This window comes from Rhamphochromis longiceps, linkage group LG7 (genome assembly GCF_057381845.1).
Source record: "Rhamphochromis longiceps isolate RC_006_pf linkage group LG7, R_longiceps_female_GT1.1, whole genome shotgun sequence".
Lineage (NCBI taxonomy): Eukaryota > Metazoa > Chordata > Actinopteri > Cichliformes > Cichlidae > Rhamphochromis > Rhamphochromis longiceps.
This window is the reverse complement of record NC_140563.1, coordinates 28051499-28069020: the sequence shown is the minus strand read 5'-3', so window position 1 is coordinate 28069020 and position 17522 is coordinate 28051499. Positions and strand designations below refer to the sequence as shown.

The window sequence follows — 17522 nt, the reverse complement described above, 5'->3', positions numbered from 1 at the left end:
TGAGTCCATATCCAACCTGCCTGTTGACTTTAAGTGAAATCCAGAAGGTTTCTAGTTTTCTTGTGCAGCACAGAAAACAGAATGACAAGTCTCCTCTTGGGCCTAATGCACGTCAGCTCAGAAAACATGGCTGTGAAAGATGTCGAGGCAATTACTATTGGCATTACAGGTGTAATATCTCTGGACAGCATGTCCAGGGCAGGATTTTTTTTTTCCTTTTTATGATTGAAGCAGCAGGTAACAGTTCCTGAGTGAAAACAATTGTTAGGCTTTGCTTGTAATTGTTGCAGAGAAAATTATTTTAGTAAATCATACACTTTTTATTCACTTCAGAATAAAGAATACAAGCAAGAGTTTCCAGAACATCTGCGTTTGTCCACTGTGTCAGCCGATCATTTGGAAAGGCACAGACGTATAGAAGTTTTAAATGTGAGAGAAAGACTTCTTGGCTAATGTCAACAGCAGCACAGATTTGTATTACTGAAAACCTGACAATCTAAATGTATTATTCCTGGAACGTCAGTAAGCTGTATTAGCCATTAGTAGTCAGAGTATCCAGGAGAACAGTGGGATGCATGTAGTAGTGCTATTTATTAAGTTAATTAAGGGAAAGTGTTCAGTCGGGTTCAAGTCTGTGCTCTGTCGGGGCCACTCAAGAACATTCACAGAGTGGTCCAGAACCCACTCCTTTATTATCTTGGCTGTGTGTGTAGAGTTGTTGACTTGTTGGAAAATGGTCTACAGACAGTAACTTGGTCTCCATGGCTTGGTTTGTCCTCTGACATGCACTGTTAGCTATGAGACTTTACATTGCCCGGTGTCCTATATGATATATAAGTGCCTATCCAAGTCATGTCCAGTCAACTGAATTTACTACTGGTGGAATTCCAGTAAAGTTGTAAAAACATCTGACAGATGATCAGTGGAAATGGGTATTGTGTGAAGAATGTTGTGGTCGGAAAAAAAAGAATTTAATCCATTACAAGAAAAAGACTGTAAGGTGACAAAATGTGGAACAATTGAAGTGGATGCACTGTGGATCCAAAGTGACCAAACAATCAAAAGATCAGTGCATCAAGGTTTATTCACTAAGAGTATTAGCTTGCATTGCTATTTGTTTTCACGCTGACAATAGTGTTTGGATGTGTGTTCCACCTCGCTGCATTAAACACTCTACATTTCAGAATGTGTGAAGACCTCATCATGCACAACCAGCCGAGTATCTGCAGATTGCAATCTACCATTATTTTTTGAGTTATTCACATTTAATGCCAGTTATGTCTCGTTACAACTTTGTGCTAAAAATACTTTTTGTAACATTGTTTGACATTGTATTTTCATCCATGAGTTGCCCTCAGGCCTGCCTTTGTCCTGTGTCCTGCAGAAACCAAGGATGGATCTGGCTGACACTTACACTAGTTTTGTACGACAGAACCAGGACATTCTGCACCGTGGTGTCAGTGATAAGCTCTACATTGAGACCGTATTTGATGTAAGTGCAAGTACTGTTTCCAGCTTGCTGAAATTATGCTCATATTCCTACGTTATTGTTATACATAACTTTCTTTGTTAATCTGTAATTCTGTGTGCAAAAGCCTAAAATAGCAAATTGGTCACGTAAGTACATGTAAAGAAATTCTTTTAAAAATTAGTTTTATTGTTGTGGTTTTTTGTTAGTTTTTCTTTCTTTTTCTTTTTCTTTTTACCAGGATCAGACAAATCCTCTTACTTTTTCTTCATTTAAAATCAAAATGCTCTTCTGAAAGAGTATGCTAAATGATGCAACAGTCATAGATCTATTTGCATGTGATGTAAAAATTATGTAAAAACATTTAAACTATAAATGTAGCTTTCTGTCTTGGGGACATAGTAAGTTAGGTCTAACATTCTCTTCACTATTTCACAGCCAACAGTTGTTTCAGCAAGAATGCTAACGCTTCAAGCAAATCAGCAATAATAAACACCACTCCAAGCCAACTTGACATTTACAAATTTGTTTAAATTGCATATATAGCACAAAATCATAGTGAAAGCAATATCTACAAACTTTACATTGTAAGGTCAATATCCAATAATATTCTCCAAAATTGAGCCCATTCCCTTTGGGCAAGCACTTTGTCATGTTTTAAGGTTTTAAAGGCTTTGTGTGCCATTCAGCTCTTTGCACACATGTTTCTGCTTCATGTCTCTGTTCTTTAAGCACATGCTTTACCTCTGCTGTTTTGCCTGTCTCTTAACTTTCTGTACATTCCTAAAGAAAAACAGGGTCAAGAGTGATGAATTTGTATCTTTAAAAAATCTATTTTTTATTTCTTTCAACAATTTCACTTGTGGGATCAATAAAGTATCCATCTTTCTATCAGCAGAAAATGCTTTTATTCTCTGTTCAGCTGTCACTAAATTGCTGATTTGAATTTACTCTCAGACTTTGTTTATAGAATCAGTTTTTTAATTCCTTTATGCACCTACAGTTGTAGAGCTAGACAATTTTTTATATAGGTGGAGTACTTTTTTTCCATGGCAAATTGCAGAAGGCTGAATAATACATTTTTCAAGTCAGTACTTTTGGAAATAAAACCTTATGCTCTTGAGTGTAGAAATTTTTGATGTAACATTTCCACTGGTTAAAAAATGTAGAACTGTTTCTACTTTTTTTTCCTCTTTTTATTGTTGACAAAGCTCCGAGATGGAGAGCCAGAGGGAAAATATTTTATGAAAATGGCAGCAGGATGTATTTCCAGTTCTATTTGTAAGTGAAGAGTCTCCTAACACACTCCATAATTGGTTGTACGAAATGTACAAAAAAGACAGAATTTTAATCTGCACCCGGGGCCCCCTTGGGCCACCACGTGTTTCTATATGGCGCCACTTACCTGATTAATTTCTTTCATTAACATGAATACTGGGAAATGGTTCCAGTTTGTTTCGGTCTGTTGTTGTTCCTGTGGGTGTGATGTTCACACTCACACCATTGGACGTAAAGCTGCTTTCAGGAGCTGTGTTGTGCTCTGATGGTTAAACCTTCTTCAAAATCAGTGTTGTGGTCAATAATTCAGAATTGAACTTCAAAACCTGCAAACAGTTGATACTCTGCTCTACCACCGGTGGCACACAGAAGTGCTCGCTTAATCACCAGTACCACCGAGAAAACATCTTATTCGTTCCAAGTTCTGTCAGCATCCAAACAGAAGTCCCAGAAAAATGAGGCAGCTTTGTGTACATGTCATTGTGGTTTGCAGGTACACAGTAAGTAAAACTAGATTCCTCAAGCTCAGTAACAGGCAGCATAAACTAATCATTTCAGTTTGTTTGATAAAGACGCACACAAGTCTGCAGCAACGTACAGGCTTAGAATTAAACCCTTAGCTTTCAGAAAAAAAGTTTATATTTTGATATTTGTTCTCCGATACTCTTTGACTATTTGTACCATTTATGACACGTTTATTATAATAACAATTTTTCCCCTGGTGATATAAAATTAACATGTGATGTATTTCATTTTACCAGTGGCAGGAGCTGCAACTTTCAAAAAGCAAAAAACATTTGCATTAATGTATCCTCAATGTAAAGATGTAAATTTGGCTAGTTCCAAAAAAGGAAGAAAAAGTGTATGTATGTATACAAGCATGCATATGCATATATATATATATATATATATACACGCACGCACACACACACACACACACACACACACACACACACACACACACACACACACACACACAAACGTAAACAAAACAGGCCCCAGTACCGAGCCTTGTGAGGCAATGTAATAAATGTTACTTCTGGTTTTCTAAATGTAAATGCATCTTTGTAGAGAAAAAAATGGAAAGCAGTTTTTGTTTGTTTGTTTTAAATAATGCCTCACTAACCTGACTGTGACTAAACAGGAACGTACTCATTAGAAATACTTGTAACTGCTGTGAATCCAATTTGACCACTAATTCTGGGGTTCTCAAAACATTTTATGCTCATCTTTCAAGTCAGTTTGTGGTTGATATTTTCTGTGCTTTATGTTGTTGTGTAAAATGTTTAATTACAGACAAAAAATGGATTTAATATGCACACATAAAGACATGCAAACCAAAAACCAAAAATAATTTTGAATAGTATCTGATCTGTTCATAGGAATCTTATATATACAGTAAATGCTTATAAAATCTCTACAAGCAGAGCTCACAGTCAGGTGTTTGCACACACTGATTCTCCTCTTTCGAAGCAGCAGCAGGTTGCTTAGTTCCGAAAACACTGACTGCTTCTGTTGACCTGTTTATCACTTAGAAAACATCAAGAGCTTTTGGCTTGCTCTGCTGGAGCCAAAAACACTTTCACATACCCAGCTATCCATCCGCCTAATCATCCCTCTATCCCACGCTGTCCGTTTTCATAACCTACCGCCCCCACTTGGATTTAGATTTTTAAGAATATTTTAGCAGAAAGTTGTCAAACACGCCTCAGCTCGCCATCATTAGTTAACGCGGCAACTCAGACATGGCGGTTCAGACCTTCATACACATTAGCGGCACGAAGCTGAGCGATGGATTTCTGCCACCCACCGCCTCCTCCGAGAGTTCAGAGTGTTGTGACTGAGGCTCGATCTGCACTGGACTGAATTTTGTGTGTGTGTGTGCGCGTTCGTGTTTGAAAAAGGGAGGTCGAGGAGAGTAAGTCTAATAGAGCTCAGAAGCACCCAGTCATGCGCCAAGAAGGAGGTGACAGCGGGGCCTTGAGGTTTCTCCACTCAGCCCTTCAACATGTATCTCACATACACACACACACACATATGTGCGCACATGCATTTTGTGTGTAAACAAAGAACCAAATCCTTTGTTCGACAGCAGCATCAGACCTCCTGCCAGCAGCAATATGGGTATGCGGTTTCCTTGTTTATATAGAGCTTTGTGAGTCAAAGGCAAATTTATTTACATTTGCCACACCTTTTAAACAAAAGCTTTGTCAACACTGATGGATTTAAAGAAGAGGAAGAAAAAGGCTATGAAAGCAAAGAACACCAAAATGAAAAGATGGGGAATCAACATGAACTGTAAACACACTTAACAGTTTTTTTCCCTTTTGCTTATGCATGCAAACATCTGTGTTTTTGTGTACAAGTGCTCATCAGGGAGCATCTGTGTGCATCACACACACACACACACACACACACACACACACACACACACAGTTCTCTGTTCTCGACTTTAGGAGGGAACAACTGACAAACCTGGATACAGTTAAAAATTTATCTCAAAACAGGCTTAATTCAACCTCAGATTTATCCTTCAAAACAAGATAAGATGTTTGAGATTCTTTCTTTTCCCCTTATTTCTGATATTAGTTTCAGTTCAGAAAGAAAACAAAATATTAGATCATTTAATTCTTATGTGAGAAAACATAACATATATTTGTTAAGGAAAAAAGCAGAACTCAACAATTGAAACAAAAAATAGACCCAGAAATAAAACATCTCCGGCATTTTATATACAGGAGTTTACAACTTTATAACCGAGGAACATTTATTGTGCAAAAGTGTGAATATATCTCAAATGTTCAAATCTTTTTGGCACCAGAGAAGCATACACCCATTTCTTCACATAATTTTTACAAGACCAATGCATACCTACTCGTTCCCCTATCCTTCCTGTGCTTATTCCCTCCATCTGTTTTCACTCTTATCCTCTAATCATCTCAATTAAGGACCTTCTTCATTCTCAATTTCCATGATGGTTAATGCGGTTTGCAAGGAAACCAGCAGGCAGCTGATTACTCACTCTAGAAACTCGCCTCCCAGACACTCAAATATACGTTTCCTTGAATGGAGGAGGAGCAGAAAATCAGAGGGTGTCATGCAGTAATTTGAAAATCCTCAAGCATTTGTTAATAATGAGTACAAGGCTGATTAGGATACTATGTGAACTGCAGCATTTAAAAAAGATTGTGAAGGAAAAGGAGGAAGAGAAAATAATAGCAGGATAGAGAATGTGTAAAAAGTATGACAGCAAATTTTAGGAATCACATAGGAGCTGTCAGAGACGGCATAAGGACACAAGCAGACGCACATAAATGAGTTGATGCAAACTAAACTGAAGAATGATGTGCTACAATTTAGGTTAAAAAAAACACATGCTTGCAACATTTTTTTAAATTTAATTAGTCCAGAATAATAGAGGAAAAAACAGCGTAAATAGTCTGAGCTGCAGAGAATAAGCCAACAGGAATTGCAAATTATTGCAAATGCATTTAGCTGTGAGGCAAAGCAGCCATACATCAGTGGTGTGCAGATGTGTGTTAACATGTTAGCAGTCACCAGCAGCACGCGGTGACTTTTACAGAAAGGCAGTCAGCACATATAAAACTGTATTTTTGGAAAATTGTGCATAAAGTAAAAGTAATTCAATTAATCAATTTTGTTCAGCATCATATTCTATAAATCACACGTTTGTACCACAAATCTATGAAAAAAATCTGATGTTCACGAGCTCAGAAACATGGGCCTTTTTATATATTATATTGTATATTAGTAACAAAAACTCCGCTGAATTAAAAGGCTTGAGCAGTATGTACCATAGTTAACTATTAATATCTACAGGGAGAATTATGAATGAAAAATTCATCTCCTCATGCTAATTTGTGTCCATGGGGTCTCATTTGTCAGAAGTTTGATTCTAATTATTAACTCGATGCTGTAAAATCGGGGTACAGTCGTTCATCACAGCTTGGATGGCAGCAGCAGTCACGGAAAAACTTGCCTCTGTTTGGGAAGCGCAGATACAGCAGTGATTCTGAGAGGAGGCCCACAGTTTATTTTCCAAAACCAGGACTGGGCTGTTTCAAACTGACAGCGAAAAATGTTTTGCAGTAAACTGGACTAATCAACAGAAGAACCTCAGGCACCGTTGCACTTTTCTGGTAAGTTAAATGTGTGTTTGGGAACTAATCATTAATTAATGTGCTACAGCTAATTAGCTGAGACCATTGTCGGCTGTTGGGGAAAGCCGTGTTCAGTTATTGAATTTGTGCAAACAGTTGCATGTTTCTCTCTCCACATCTGTAAGAACAGTGACACCAGATTTGTTTTTTAAGTGTGGACTTCAGCAACCCGTTATTAATGGTGGATTTAATTAATGCAGGTTTAACAGAAGATGAATTACTGAGAGAATTTAAGATATTCTCACTGCATTCAGCGTTCAGCCTGTAATATCAGTTCTTGCTGATATCCGGTCAAAAACAGCAGATGTCTACAAAATAAAAGAAACAGGATTGCATGGGCTCAAATTGTGGCCATAAATATTTTGTATTTGTAAATCAGAATGCGTAGTTGTGAACTGAGTTTTGTAACGTTGTAAACCAAAATATCAGAAAAATGTATGCTCAGTAAAGCACCCCTCCGACAGCCAAACCCATGTGTTCTCTGATTGGATTGTTAAATTTGTGATTGACATGACATTGACCAATTAGCTGAAAGGAAGAAAAATTGGGTCAAAATTCATACTTGTGAGTTCAAACTCACACACAGCCAGGGAACTTTAGCGCAGAGTTTCACACGTAGTTTTTGCTTTGTATCTGTAACCAGACCTTAACAAAAAAAAGGTGTCTTGTCTAAATAATTTTTTACAAACAAATCTTTTTTACACACAAATTCTCATCTATAGATGCACAAACATAAAATTTTCAGGTATTTTGGTTTACAAGGTTACAAAACTCACAACTCTCACAACAACGCATTTGATTTACAACTACAAAATATTTATGACCACAATTTGAGCCCATACGATTGAAATAACCAAATCTAGCATTTATGTGCTAATGCCAAATGGTAGCATTTGGCATGTTAAGTCCAAATTTGTTTCATTTTTCCATTAAATTTTTAGCACTGACTCTTTGCATTTATCTATGCATTTGATACAGAGTTTGTTTTAAGTACTCTGGTTAAAACGCGATCTGAATTATTCTTATTGAGGTTCTAATTTGAGTTCACCAAGTTACATGTGCAGTACTCTGCACAGCTTACTTCCTTTGGCAGAAATAATATGAAGCATTAATGTATGTTGTCCAGTACTGAGGCAGCTGATCAGAACACCGCTGATCATGCCTCCTATGTTATGTTTGTGTTCCTGCAGTAGCACGACTGAAACTGACTGGAAACCTGCGACATCATCTTTGTCGATCTCAATTTTAAAAAAGTAGCAGCGAGTCAAAGGTAAAATATTATATTGTATAATTAATATATTGTATTGTTCTACTGTTATGCTGATGTCAGCACATCAATAGAACAATTAAACTGAAGAATGGTAAGGGAAGATTCCGAGGTGCATCAAAACAAGGTTTCAGCTTCAAGGGATAAACTTTAGAGTTGACAGTTTGTGATTATTTATTTCTCTTTGTGATTACAGGACTTGCACATTTGGATTCACACCTTGTGACAACAGAGAAATCATCCTATATTCCCACTCTTAATGCTGCATACGTATTCAATATTAGAGTAAATTTTAAATTGATCCAAAATTCAATGATGAAAAAGTATAAAGACTAAATTACCTTATTGTGCAATGTGGTCGCACAAAAGACAGACATCCATGTAAGTATAAAGAAGCATAAAAAAGTAACTCAGTTTGGTGTTTAGGAAAGCTGCTCATCTCGCCAAATTACAAGGCAACTATTGTTGTAATTAGGTGCTGTCTAAGTAAAACTGAACTGAATGTAGTAAGCTGCATGAAGAGGGCACGACATTTTCTCTGACAGCATTAAATAAAACCTGATTAAAGATAAAAGGTCTTCAATTGTATTTTCAACTGAAAACTTTAATCTGTAATTCTTTCATTCTGTGTTTTGCTAATAGTGTATTATTTCCCATGAGTGTGAGTCTTATGTTAAAATCTAAAAATGACAACATTTAATTTCTAGATAATTCTGATATTTGCAGTAACTCTGGGCCTCAGTGTAAGCGTGCAGCTGATTTCATCTGTCCTAAATATGATAACAAAAACTAAGGAGGGCTGAATCATTCAAACATATAGACTAGGAGTGTAACACAGGTGTGTAGCATCGCTAACTAGCTAGCAACAAACCTGTAGCAAAGTGTGTAAGCTTTTTATCTAACTTTTGGCCCTCTCAATGGTGAGACCAAAAAAATCATTTGCTTGAGCTGCCAGTTAAGGTGGTTGAGACATCCATGACATGTTATCGATGAAGTGGCTCAGGGATGGAGGAGAACCCTAGGCAGGCCCTCGACCTACTGGAGAAATCTCGGTTACCTCAGTAATGCCTTGGGTACCCCCTTGGAAGAGCTGGAGCTGGGGGTTGGAGGTTCGGAGGTCTGAGCATCTTTGCCTAGCTTGCTACCGACATGACCATTCTTCCAGAACCGCTTGTAAGGTCAGAAAGTGATATTGCACAAAAAGGCCTGACTGTGCTCTAATTTATCTCAAAGGTATTGTCCAAAAGTGGTGTTCAGGCCAGTCAAGTTTTCGCATGTTAAACTCACTCATCCATGGTCTTTACAACATTGTTTTGTGAACTGGTGCGCAGTCATGTTAGAACAGATGGAGGCCATCCAAACTGTTCCCACAAAGTTGGAAACATGAAATTGTCAAAAAGTTCTTGGTATGTTGAATCCTTAAGAGTTCATTTCACTGGAACTAAAGTGCCGAGCCCGACTCCTGATTATTAGTTGTTTCAAAACCTTCACAAGTTTTAAATTTGCAGCCAATCGCAGAGCCAGCCAGCCAGCCTTCATTCAGTCTGTTGGTGTCACCAGCACCAATGCTGCTCCCCAAGAAGAACCGTCATCATCTAGTCCAACAGTAATGTATACAGCAGTGCAAAATTTAGTTCTCATTTGATCAGCTTACAGTTATTTTTAAAAATTATTTAAAGATAAATTATTTTAAAAATAACTATTTAGGTCTCCCATCTTCTTGTGGTAAATCGATTGGTTCTCGTACAGTGCTTTTCTACTCCACTGCAGCACAATTTGGCAAGCTCATTTTTGCAATGTAAAATTCTTGATTAAATAAGAAGTTAATTTTCTTTTAAAAGCATATAATTTTTCACCATTTGATTACTTTCCAGATGAAAAGATAAGACTTTTAAAGAGAGAAAATGCTTTAATGCAGCCTGGGCAGAAAAATAATCAAATCAGGAACGGTGACTGAACTTAAACCCTAATTTTTAAGTTTGTATTTTGTTGCATTTCCTCGAGGCTAAGCTACTTAGACTGAGTGAAAAACTTATTACTTTGGTATAATTGGGAGCCAGGATGTAGGAGGTTACAGGTTGCTTTCACAATAGAATGAATCAAATATTTGCATGACAGCTGCGTAATCATGGATGTGTTTTGGCTTTTGTCAAGTGTGTGAAAAACCTTTGGACTGTTTTTCTCTCTTAAATGGGAAGGTAATTACAGTCCTTGCCATTGTATAGAATTAAGTCAGCGGTGATCTCTCAGAGCAGATCTGAATATACGGGTCATTACTGTGTCAGAGCAATTTCCGCAAGTATTCTTGTAAGACTGGTAACTGAATAAAGCCACCCAGTGTGTGCATTTTACCAGCAGCATTTTGAATGTTTCTGTAAGTGAGGATTGCTCTTTAGGTGAGAAAAGGTGTGTTTGATTTTCCTGCAGCTGTGGCTTGTTGGTGGAAGGTGTGAAGGAAGATCATTTAATGAACATTACAAAGAAGGAACCTGATTTTTTTCCAACTCTTTGAAGTTCAAAGCAGAGCCCTGAACTCTGTCCTCGTATTCAGGACTTCACCAGTAAATTGGTGCCTTTGAATAAATAAATGTTTTACCCTCTTTGAGTTTTGCACTTTTGTTAGCACATGTCCTTTGACCTTACATTGTGGTGTTGCTAGCTGAATTAAAGCAAGGCATTTTAGATCTGTCAACAAGCAAACGGCTAACACGTAAACTAATCTGAAGGTGAACACACAGGTATGAAAACCATAAACTGTTCTTGTTCAGAGTATCTGTAGCTAAATTAACATAGTATAGTTTTTATTAGTATCTTTTCAGGGGTTTGGCTGCAACTGAAAAGAAAAATGTTTAAAGATGCTCCTCAGAGTATTTTCTTGGCCTTATTGACTTCAAAAACAGACTTGAAAAAGCTTTCTCCAGGAATGTGCTCTACCAGTCAAAGGTCACTTTATACATACTACAAAATCCAGTACACAGATCTTCACATGGTTTATTCATTTTAATGCTGCAAAGTCATGTACGTTTGCAGTGACTTTGTAAAATGTTGCATGTTTTATAAAGTCCTGTGCGTGTTTGTACATTGACCTACAAAAAATACAAGGAATTACAATAGTTCAATTGTGAAGAAACAAAGGCATGAATAATCATTTCTAATTCCGATTCAGTAGAAAGCAGGTGAGAGAGAGCCTGGAGGTGCCTGAGATGGAGGTATTCTCTGGAGAGAAGAGGAATAAAAATCAGTAGGAGCAAGGCAGAATACATGTGTATGAATAAAAAGGAGATAGTTGGACAGGTGAACATGCAAAGAGTCGATATAGTGAAGGCAGGTGAGTTTAAACATTTGAGGTCAACCTTCCAAAGCAAGGGGCAGTACACAAGAGATGAACAGGAGATTCCAGGCAGGGTGGAACAGGTGGAGACTTACAAGATGGTAGTGAGACCTGCTATGATCTGTGGTTTGAAAATGGTGGTGACACTAACAAAAAGCTAGGAGACAGAGCTGGAGGTGGTAGAGCTGAAAATGTCAAGGTTTTCCTTGGAAGTGGTCAGCATAGAAGGGATTAGAAATGAATACATCAGAGGAACGGCCTGAGGTTGAGCAAAATTCGAAAGGTAAGGCTGAGATGGTTTGGACATTTGCAGAAAAGGGATGATGGATATATTGAACAAAGGATGCTAAATATGGAGCTGCCAAGCAGGAGATGGAGAAGAAGAAAACCACACAGAAGATTGATGGTTGTAGTGAATGATATGAAGAGGACTAGTGTGACAGAGCAGGATACTAGTGATAGGGTGAAATGGAGTCACCCCTATCAAGTCAGGCAATAACACTGAGGTAGTCATCTGATCTCAACCTAATATAGTATGTGTTTTGGTTGTTAAATACAAAAACTTGTGTTGTTCATCAGGTCTGGACTTCATGCACTCATAGAAAGCAAACGATTTTGATCCAATTTATTTAAAATTTTTCAATTACTTTTGAATCTCTGACGATCAGCACTTTGTAGAAAAATGGCTGTAATTTCTAAATACTCAAATCAATGCTTATTTTAGCCCCCTTGAAACAAAGCATTTCTGCATTTCAAAAACATCCTGATTGATTGATTTAAAATCTACTTTTGTCATTGTCCGGTGTTGAAGCAGCCAAACTGATAAATATTTAGAGCTGATAGTTTGGGCCTTCGACTTATCCCTAGCTATTGTTTTCTCTTCTCATAATTATCTTTGTCCTGTTTGGTTTGTTTCTGTTTCTTATAGCAATGGTACACTGACTCCATGAGGGCGATATGTGTTTGGCTCACTGACAGACTGGACCTGCAGCTGCACATGTATCAGCTGAAAACACTCATCAACATTGTTAAGGTAAATAAACGTGAAGTATGTAAGAGAGACCAAGCCTAACCATTTGATAGACAAAGAAGTCCATTTTTCCAAAAGGGATTGTTTGTCATTCAAAATGACCTATTGCGTTCAGCTACCACATTTTAAGCCATCTTTTCTTTTTAAAAAAAAATGGAGTGAATCACCCGAGACTGGCTCCATTCAATTAAAGGAACATCTTAGAATCTGGCTTATTTGTGCAAAAAGAGTCAGATCTGACAAAAAGGGAAAGGAAGAAATAATAAAGACATTGACGTGTCCTTGTAAGTAGCAGTGTGAAGAGGCGGGGAGACGTGAAGGAAAAAAAATGCTCAACTGTGGGCTGTTGTTGCTTCCAGCTCTCTTTGTCTTTTCATTGGTTGCTAATATACAGAGTTTAACTTGAAAGCAATGAGACAATGAATTATAATAGCCCTCATGTAAGGTGCAAACATTATTCCTTGCATGCTATCGTCTGTCGCCCTGGTATGGCACATAAAAGACTGCACGTCCTTGGGCCTCAGTCTTCCTGTTTTTGTCCTTTCGAACAGTGAATGGCACACACCTTATCCTGCTTAATACATTCCAGAGATGGTTTCTGAATTTTTTTTCTATTCCTTCTCTTTTTATCTTCTTCTCACCTCAACAGAAGACCTATCATGACTTCAGGTTGCAGGGAGTCCAGGACAGCACACTGAACATCAAAAGCTATGAAACCATCTACAACAGGCTGACGATGGAGGAGGCTACTGTGGCTGTCAAGGCAGGTGATGGCCTACGGGGCATCAGCACGAGAGACAGTGATGTAGAGGATGACTAAACACACATCTGCACACAACCGGTTACTGCTTGATTATCACCCTTTGTAATGGACATTCAATTGCAGTCTGTGACACACTACTACGCTTCACTAAGTAGTTCACACAAAGCTGAAAGAATAGTTAACAGATTTTTTTTTTCTTGTACTGTGGCTGAAATATTGCTGTGGTGTTTCAACAAAGACAAGTTATCAATTAGTGCTAGATTGCATTGGCCAGAGAGATGCTCTATTCTGCTGTAGTTGTTTTGCTAACAGCTCATCAACAACTGTTGACGCTCTTGGCATTCAGAAACCTCTAAGTTTTGGTTGTACATCTCCATGGTATTTTCTCCACTGTTTCAGTTCTTGTCTGATTTACAATTATATACAATTTATTTCTATAACATAGTGATGCACAACATGTGCACATATGTTAGAATTCTTGAAATCAGTAAATAAAAAGACATAAATCTAAAGTAAATGTAGTGAGATGCAGTATTTTTTTCTGAAATGTAATAAGGTACAAAAGGGGTCAAATGGGTCAAAAATTAGATGTACAAATAGACTCAAGGACAGCTGGAGTTTTCAATGGTGGTTTGAGGGAAAGTATCTCAAAATTTTTAATCCTTTTGAGTCACACCAGTTGATAACGTACCAAACTTTCTATATTAATAATTTGCAAATTTGGCATATGGAGGGGAGGGCTAAACACAAAAAATACCTAATGAGAGCTTATCATTTCCTTATAGCTAAAAATTGGTTACTGATTCCCCCGTTTCCACTACATAGCCAAGTTTGAAACTATGGAGCTTTTTAGCCACTACTGATGAACCATCCTGGTAGGTATAGTTCACTGCAGGTAGCTGTACTATATAGTGTTTATATGTAATATAGAGTTTACACACATTCACACAAATATGCAATATGAGATGCTATGAGTGTTTTCCAGTCCACCTCATGATAGAGCTAACAACACAATAACCAGTCGTAGTAAAGGAGGTGAGTAGTCTTACTTCATTATAGGGGTGACTGTAGGCAAGGAGGTACAGTCACCCAATTGGAAGTATGGTGGTTCCATCCCTGGCTACTCTAGCCCAGCGGTCCCCAACCCCCGGGCCTCGGACCGGTACCGGTCCGTGAGTCGTTTGGTACCGGGCCGCGAGAGTTGAGGCTCAGGTGTGAAATGTATAGTTTTCAGGGTTTTTATCGGTTTTCAGCATTATTTTTGTTATCGTTTTTATCCTTTTATCGGTTTTCCTGGGTCTTTTCACGTGTGTTATGAATAAATCTTCTTTTTTTCTGTACCGGTACTAGTTTTATTTTGTTGTATTTATCCGCGACACCTTAAAGGCCGTTCCGTGAAAATATTGTTGGGCATAAACCGGTCCGTAGCGCAAAAAAGGTTGGGGACCGCTGCTCTAGCCTACATGCCAAAGTATCCTTGGGCAAGATACTCAACCCCAAGGTGCTCTCCGATTTTGGTCATCAGAGTATGAATGTGTGTGAATGATAGACAGAGCGCACTAATGCATTAGATGTGACTATCAGTGTTTCCCAGATTCTCTGCGGTTTGATTTATGGACATACAGCCATGCTCTGGTGCAACTTTGTATAGTAAAGCTTAGCAATTGGAGGCGCTTTCTATTATGTCTTTGCTCACAGCTGTAGCCTAACGTTGGAAATGCCCTGTACCCCAGATTAAAACAAAATGTTTGCTAGTTATTTATTCCCTTCAGCCATTTGCTGCATTATACAGTACATCCTATAATGATTCTACTTACATGTAAAAATTGCTAAGCTAATAGCTCATTTCTCCCTTCATGGTAAGTGAATGGACACATTCAACTGGTACTGAAGTAATGCATTTTTAGGGGTGTGGCTACATGTAGATGCTGACAAAGGCACATGTAGCTCGTCTTTGCTTAGGTTTCACATCAGCAAATTTAAGTTACTGATGTCTTGATGCATCATCCAGGTAAGGAAAACCCCAAAAGTTGTTTCTGTTCATCTGGACGTAGCGTTTGTAGTTGAAGATTTCATCACTCATCTAAGTGACTTCTTCAGTCTCAGCTGAATGCAGCTTTCCCCACCCTTATAAACAGTACATTTAGATAATGACTGAAACTGATCAGTGGATGTTGATCAATGGTTATGGCAATTTGTATATTAATGGTCAAGAAACTGATTTCACAGCCCAGTTTTCATCAGTAGGGTTTCAGTGGACCACTGAAATGACAATTGAACATTAACTCTCAAGTGATCAAGCTACTTAAGACTAAAATGATCAAATGGGGTCATTTCATCATTGGGAAGGTCAATTGTGTCCAAGTTTCAACCACCAGGTGATCTTGCAGCATTTTGAGGTAGTCCTTCTTGTTCCATCCGCTTTGTGCACCAGTGCCATTGTACCAGTACCACTGGCTGCAGAATAGCCCCAGAATAATGGCATGCTTCAATGCCATCATACTCTTTAGCCCCAGAGCATGCTTGACAGTTGATACAGTATATTTAATTTTGAAAGCCTCACAGTTACTCCTCCAAGTATACCTGTTATCGTTCATATCATTGTGGCCAAATAGCTCTATTTGTTTCGTCTGGCCATAAACCTTTCTCCAAAAGGCATTTGGGTTGTGCATGTGGGCAGCTGTGAATTTTAGCAAATTCCAACTGTATATTTAACGTAGCTTTCCATTGTCCTTGCCACACCAGTGAGCCAATTCCTGTTTAAAAAACAAAACAATATCATACATAATAATTTCCATGCTTAAATGCTTATAAATTATGTTGTGCAATTTAAAATGTGATTTGTAGTCATCCTTCAAGAGCCAAGCTTCAATGTTTAAAGTTCATGTCAGAAGCTCTGCTACATACTGATTTCAGTGTATTCTTCAGATCAAATGTTTGCAATAATCTGCCAGTTAATTTAACCCTCTGATCATGTTTGTGTCGGTCCTAGTCCTGGTTCTTTTACCCAGCGGTTTGAATTTTAAGATATTTCGAGTTTTTACTGTGAGCTCATGATTTGCTCTTTTGGATGTTGAGACCTAACTTATATCATAGCTCTTCATCTCTGTATCTACACCGAGTTCCAAATTATTATGCAAATTGTGTTTAAGTGTCATAAAGATTAAATAAGTTGTTTTTCAATTAAACTCATGGATGGAATTGTGTCTCAGGGATTTGTGGATCACTGAATTAATCTCGGAGACCTGTGATCATGAGTTTGACGGGTGAGCTCAATTAAAGGAAAAACCACTAAAGAAGGATGTTCCACATTATTAAGCAGACCACCATTTTCAAGCAATATAGGAAGGAAAAAGGATCTCTCTGCTGTTGCATGAAATAGTTGAATGCCTTGGACACATAATGAAAACCAGAGATATTTCACAAAAATTTAAGCATGATCACCATAATGTTAAGAGATTTGTGGCTGAGTCAGAGCACACACGGGTTCATGCAGATAAAGGCACAATGAGGAAGGTTTCTGCCAGACAAATACTTCAGATTAAGAGCAGCTGCTAAAAGGCCATTACAAAGCAGCAAACACATATTTGAATCTGCTGGTGCCTCTGGAGCCCTGCAAACATCAAGGTGTAGGATCCTCCAGAGACTTGCAGTTGTGCATAAACCACCCCTAACTAATGCTCACAAGCAGAAACAGCTGCAGTGGGCCCAGAACTACATGAAGACTAATTTTCAAACATTCTTGTTAACTGATGAGTGCCGTGCAACCCTGGATGGTCAAGATGGATGCAGTGGTGGATGGTTGGTGGACAGCCACCATGTCCCAACAAAGCTGCATCGTCAGCAAAGAGGGGGTGGAGTCATTTTTTGAGCCGGAATCACAGAGAGAGAGCTGGTCGGCTCCTTTAGGGTCCCTGAAGGTGTCAAAAGGACCTCTGCAAAGTATGTGGAGTTTCTGACTGACCACTTTCTTCCATGGTAGAAAGAGAAGAACTGTGCTTTCTGCAGCAAAATCACCTACATGCAAGACAGTGTCAAATGTCATGCTGCAAGGAATACTTGTGCATCATTGGCTGCTATCAGCATAAAAGGAGAGGAACTCATGGTGTGTTCCCCATTCTTCCCTGACTTCAATGCTCTTAAGAACCTTTGGAGCATCCTCAAACAAAAAAATATGAGGGTGGGAGGCAGTTCACATCCAGAC

The 17522-nt window shown here is 38.3% G+C and overlaps 1 protein-coding gene across 1 annotated transcript in view; it reads left to right on the top strand.

The window, feature by feature from the left end:
• Window positions 1–13835, top strand: part of cadps2 (Ca++-dependent secretion activator 2) — a 193329-nt gene extending 179494 nt beyond the window's left edge. The window contains exons 25-27 of the mRNA XM_085413171.1: window positions 1385–1492; window positions 12454–12558; window positions 13205–13835. Of these exons, the coding sequence (XP_085269297.1) occupies window positions 1385–1492; window positions 12454–12558; window positions 13205–13375 (384 nt within the window). The 3' untranslated portion in view covers window positions 13376–13835. The remainder of the gene's footprint in view (window positions 1–1384; window positions 1493–12453; window positions 12559–13204) is intronic.
• The last annotated feature ends 3687 nt before the right edge of the window (window positions 13836–17522 follow it).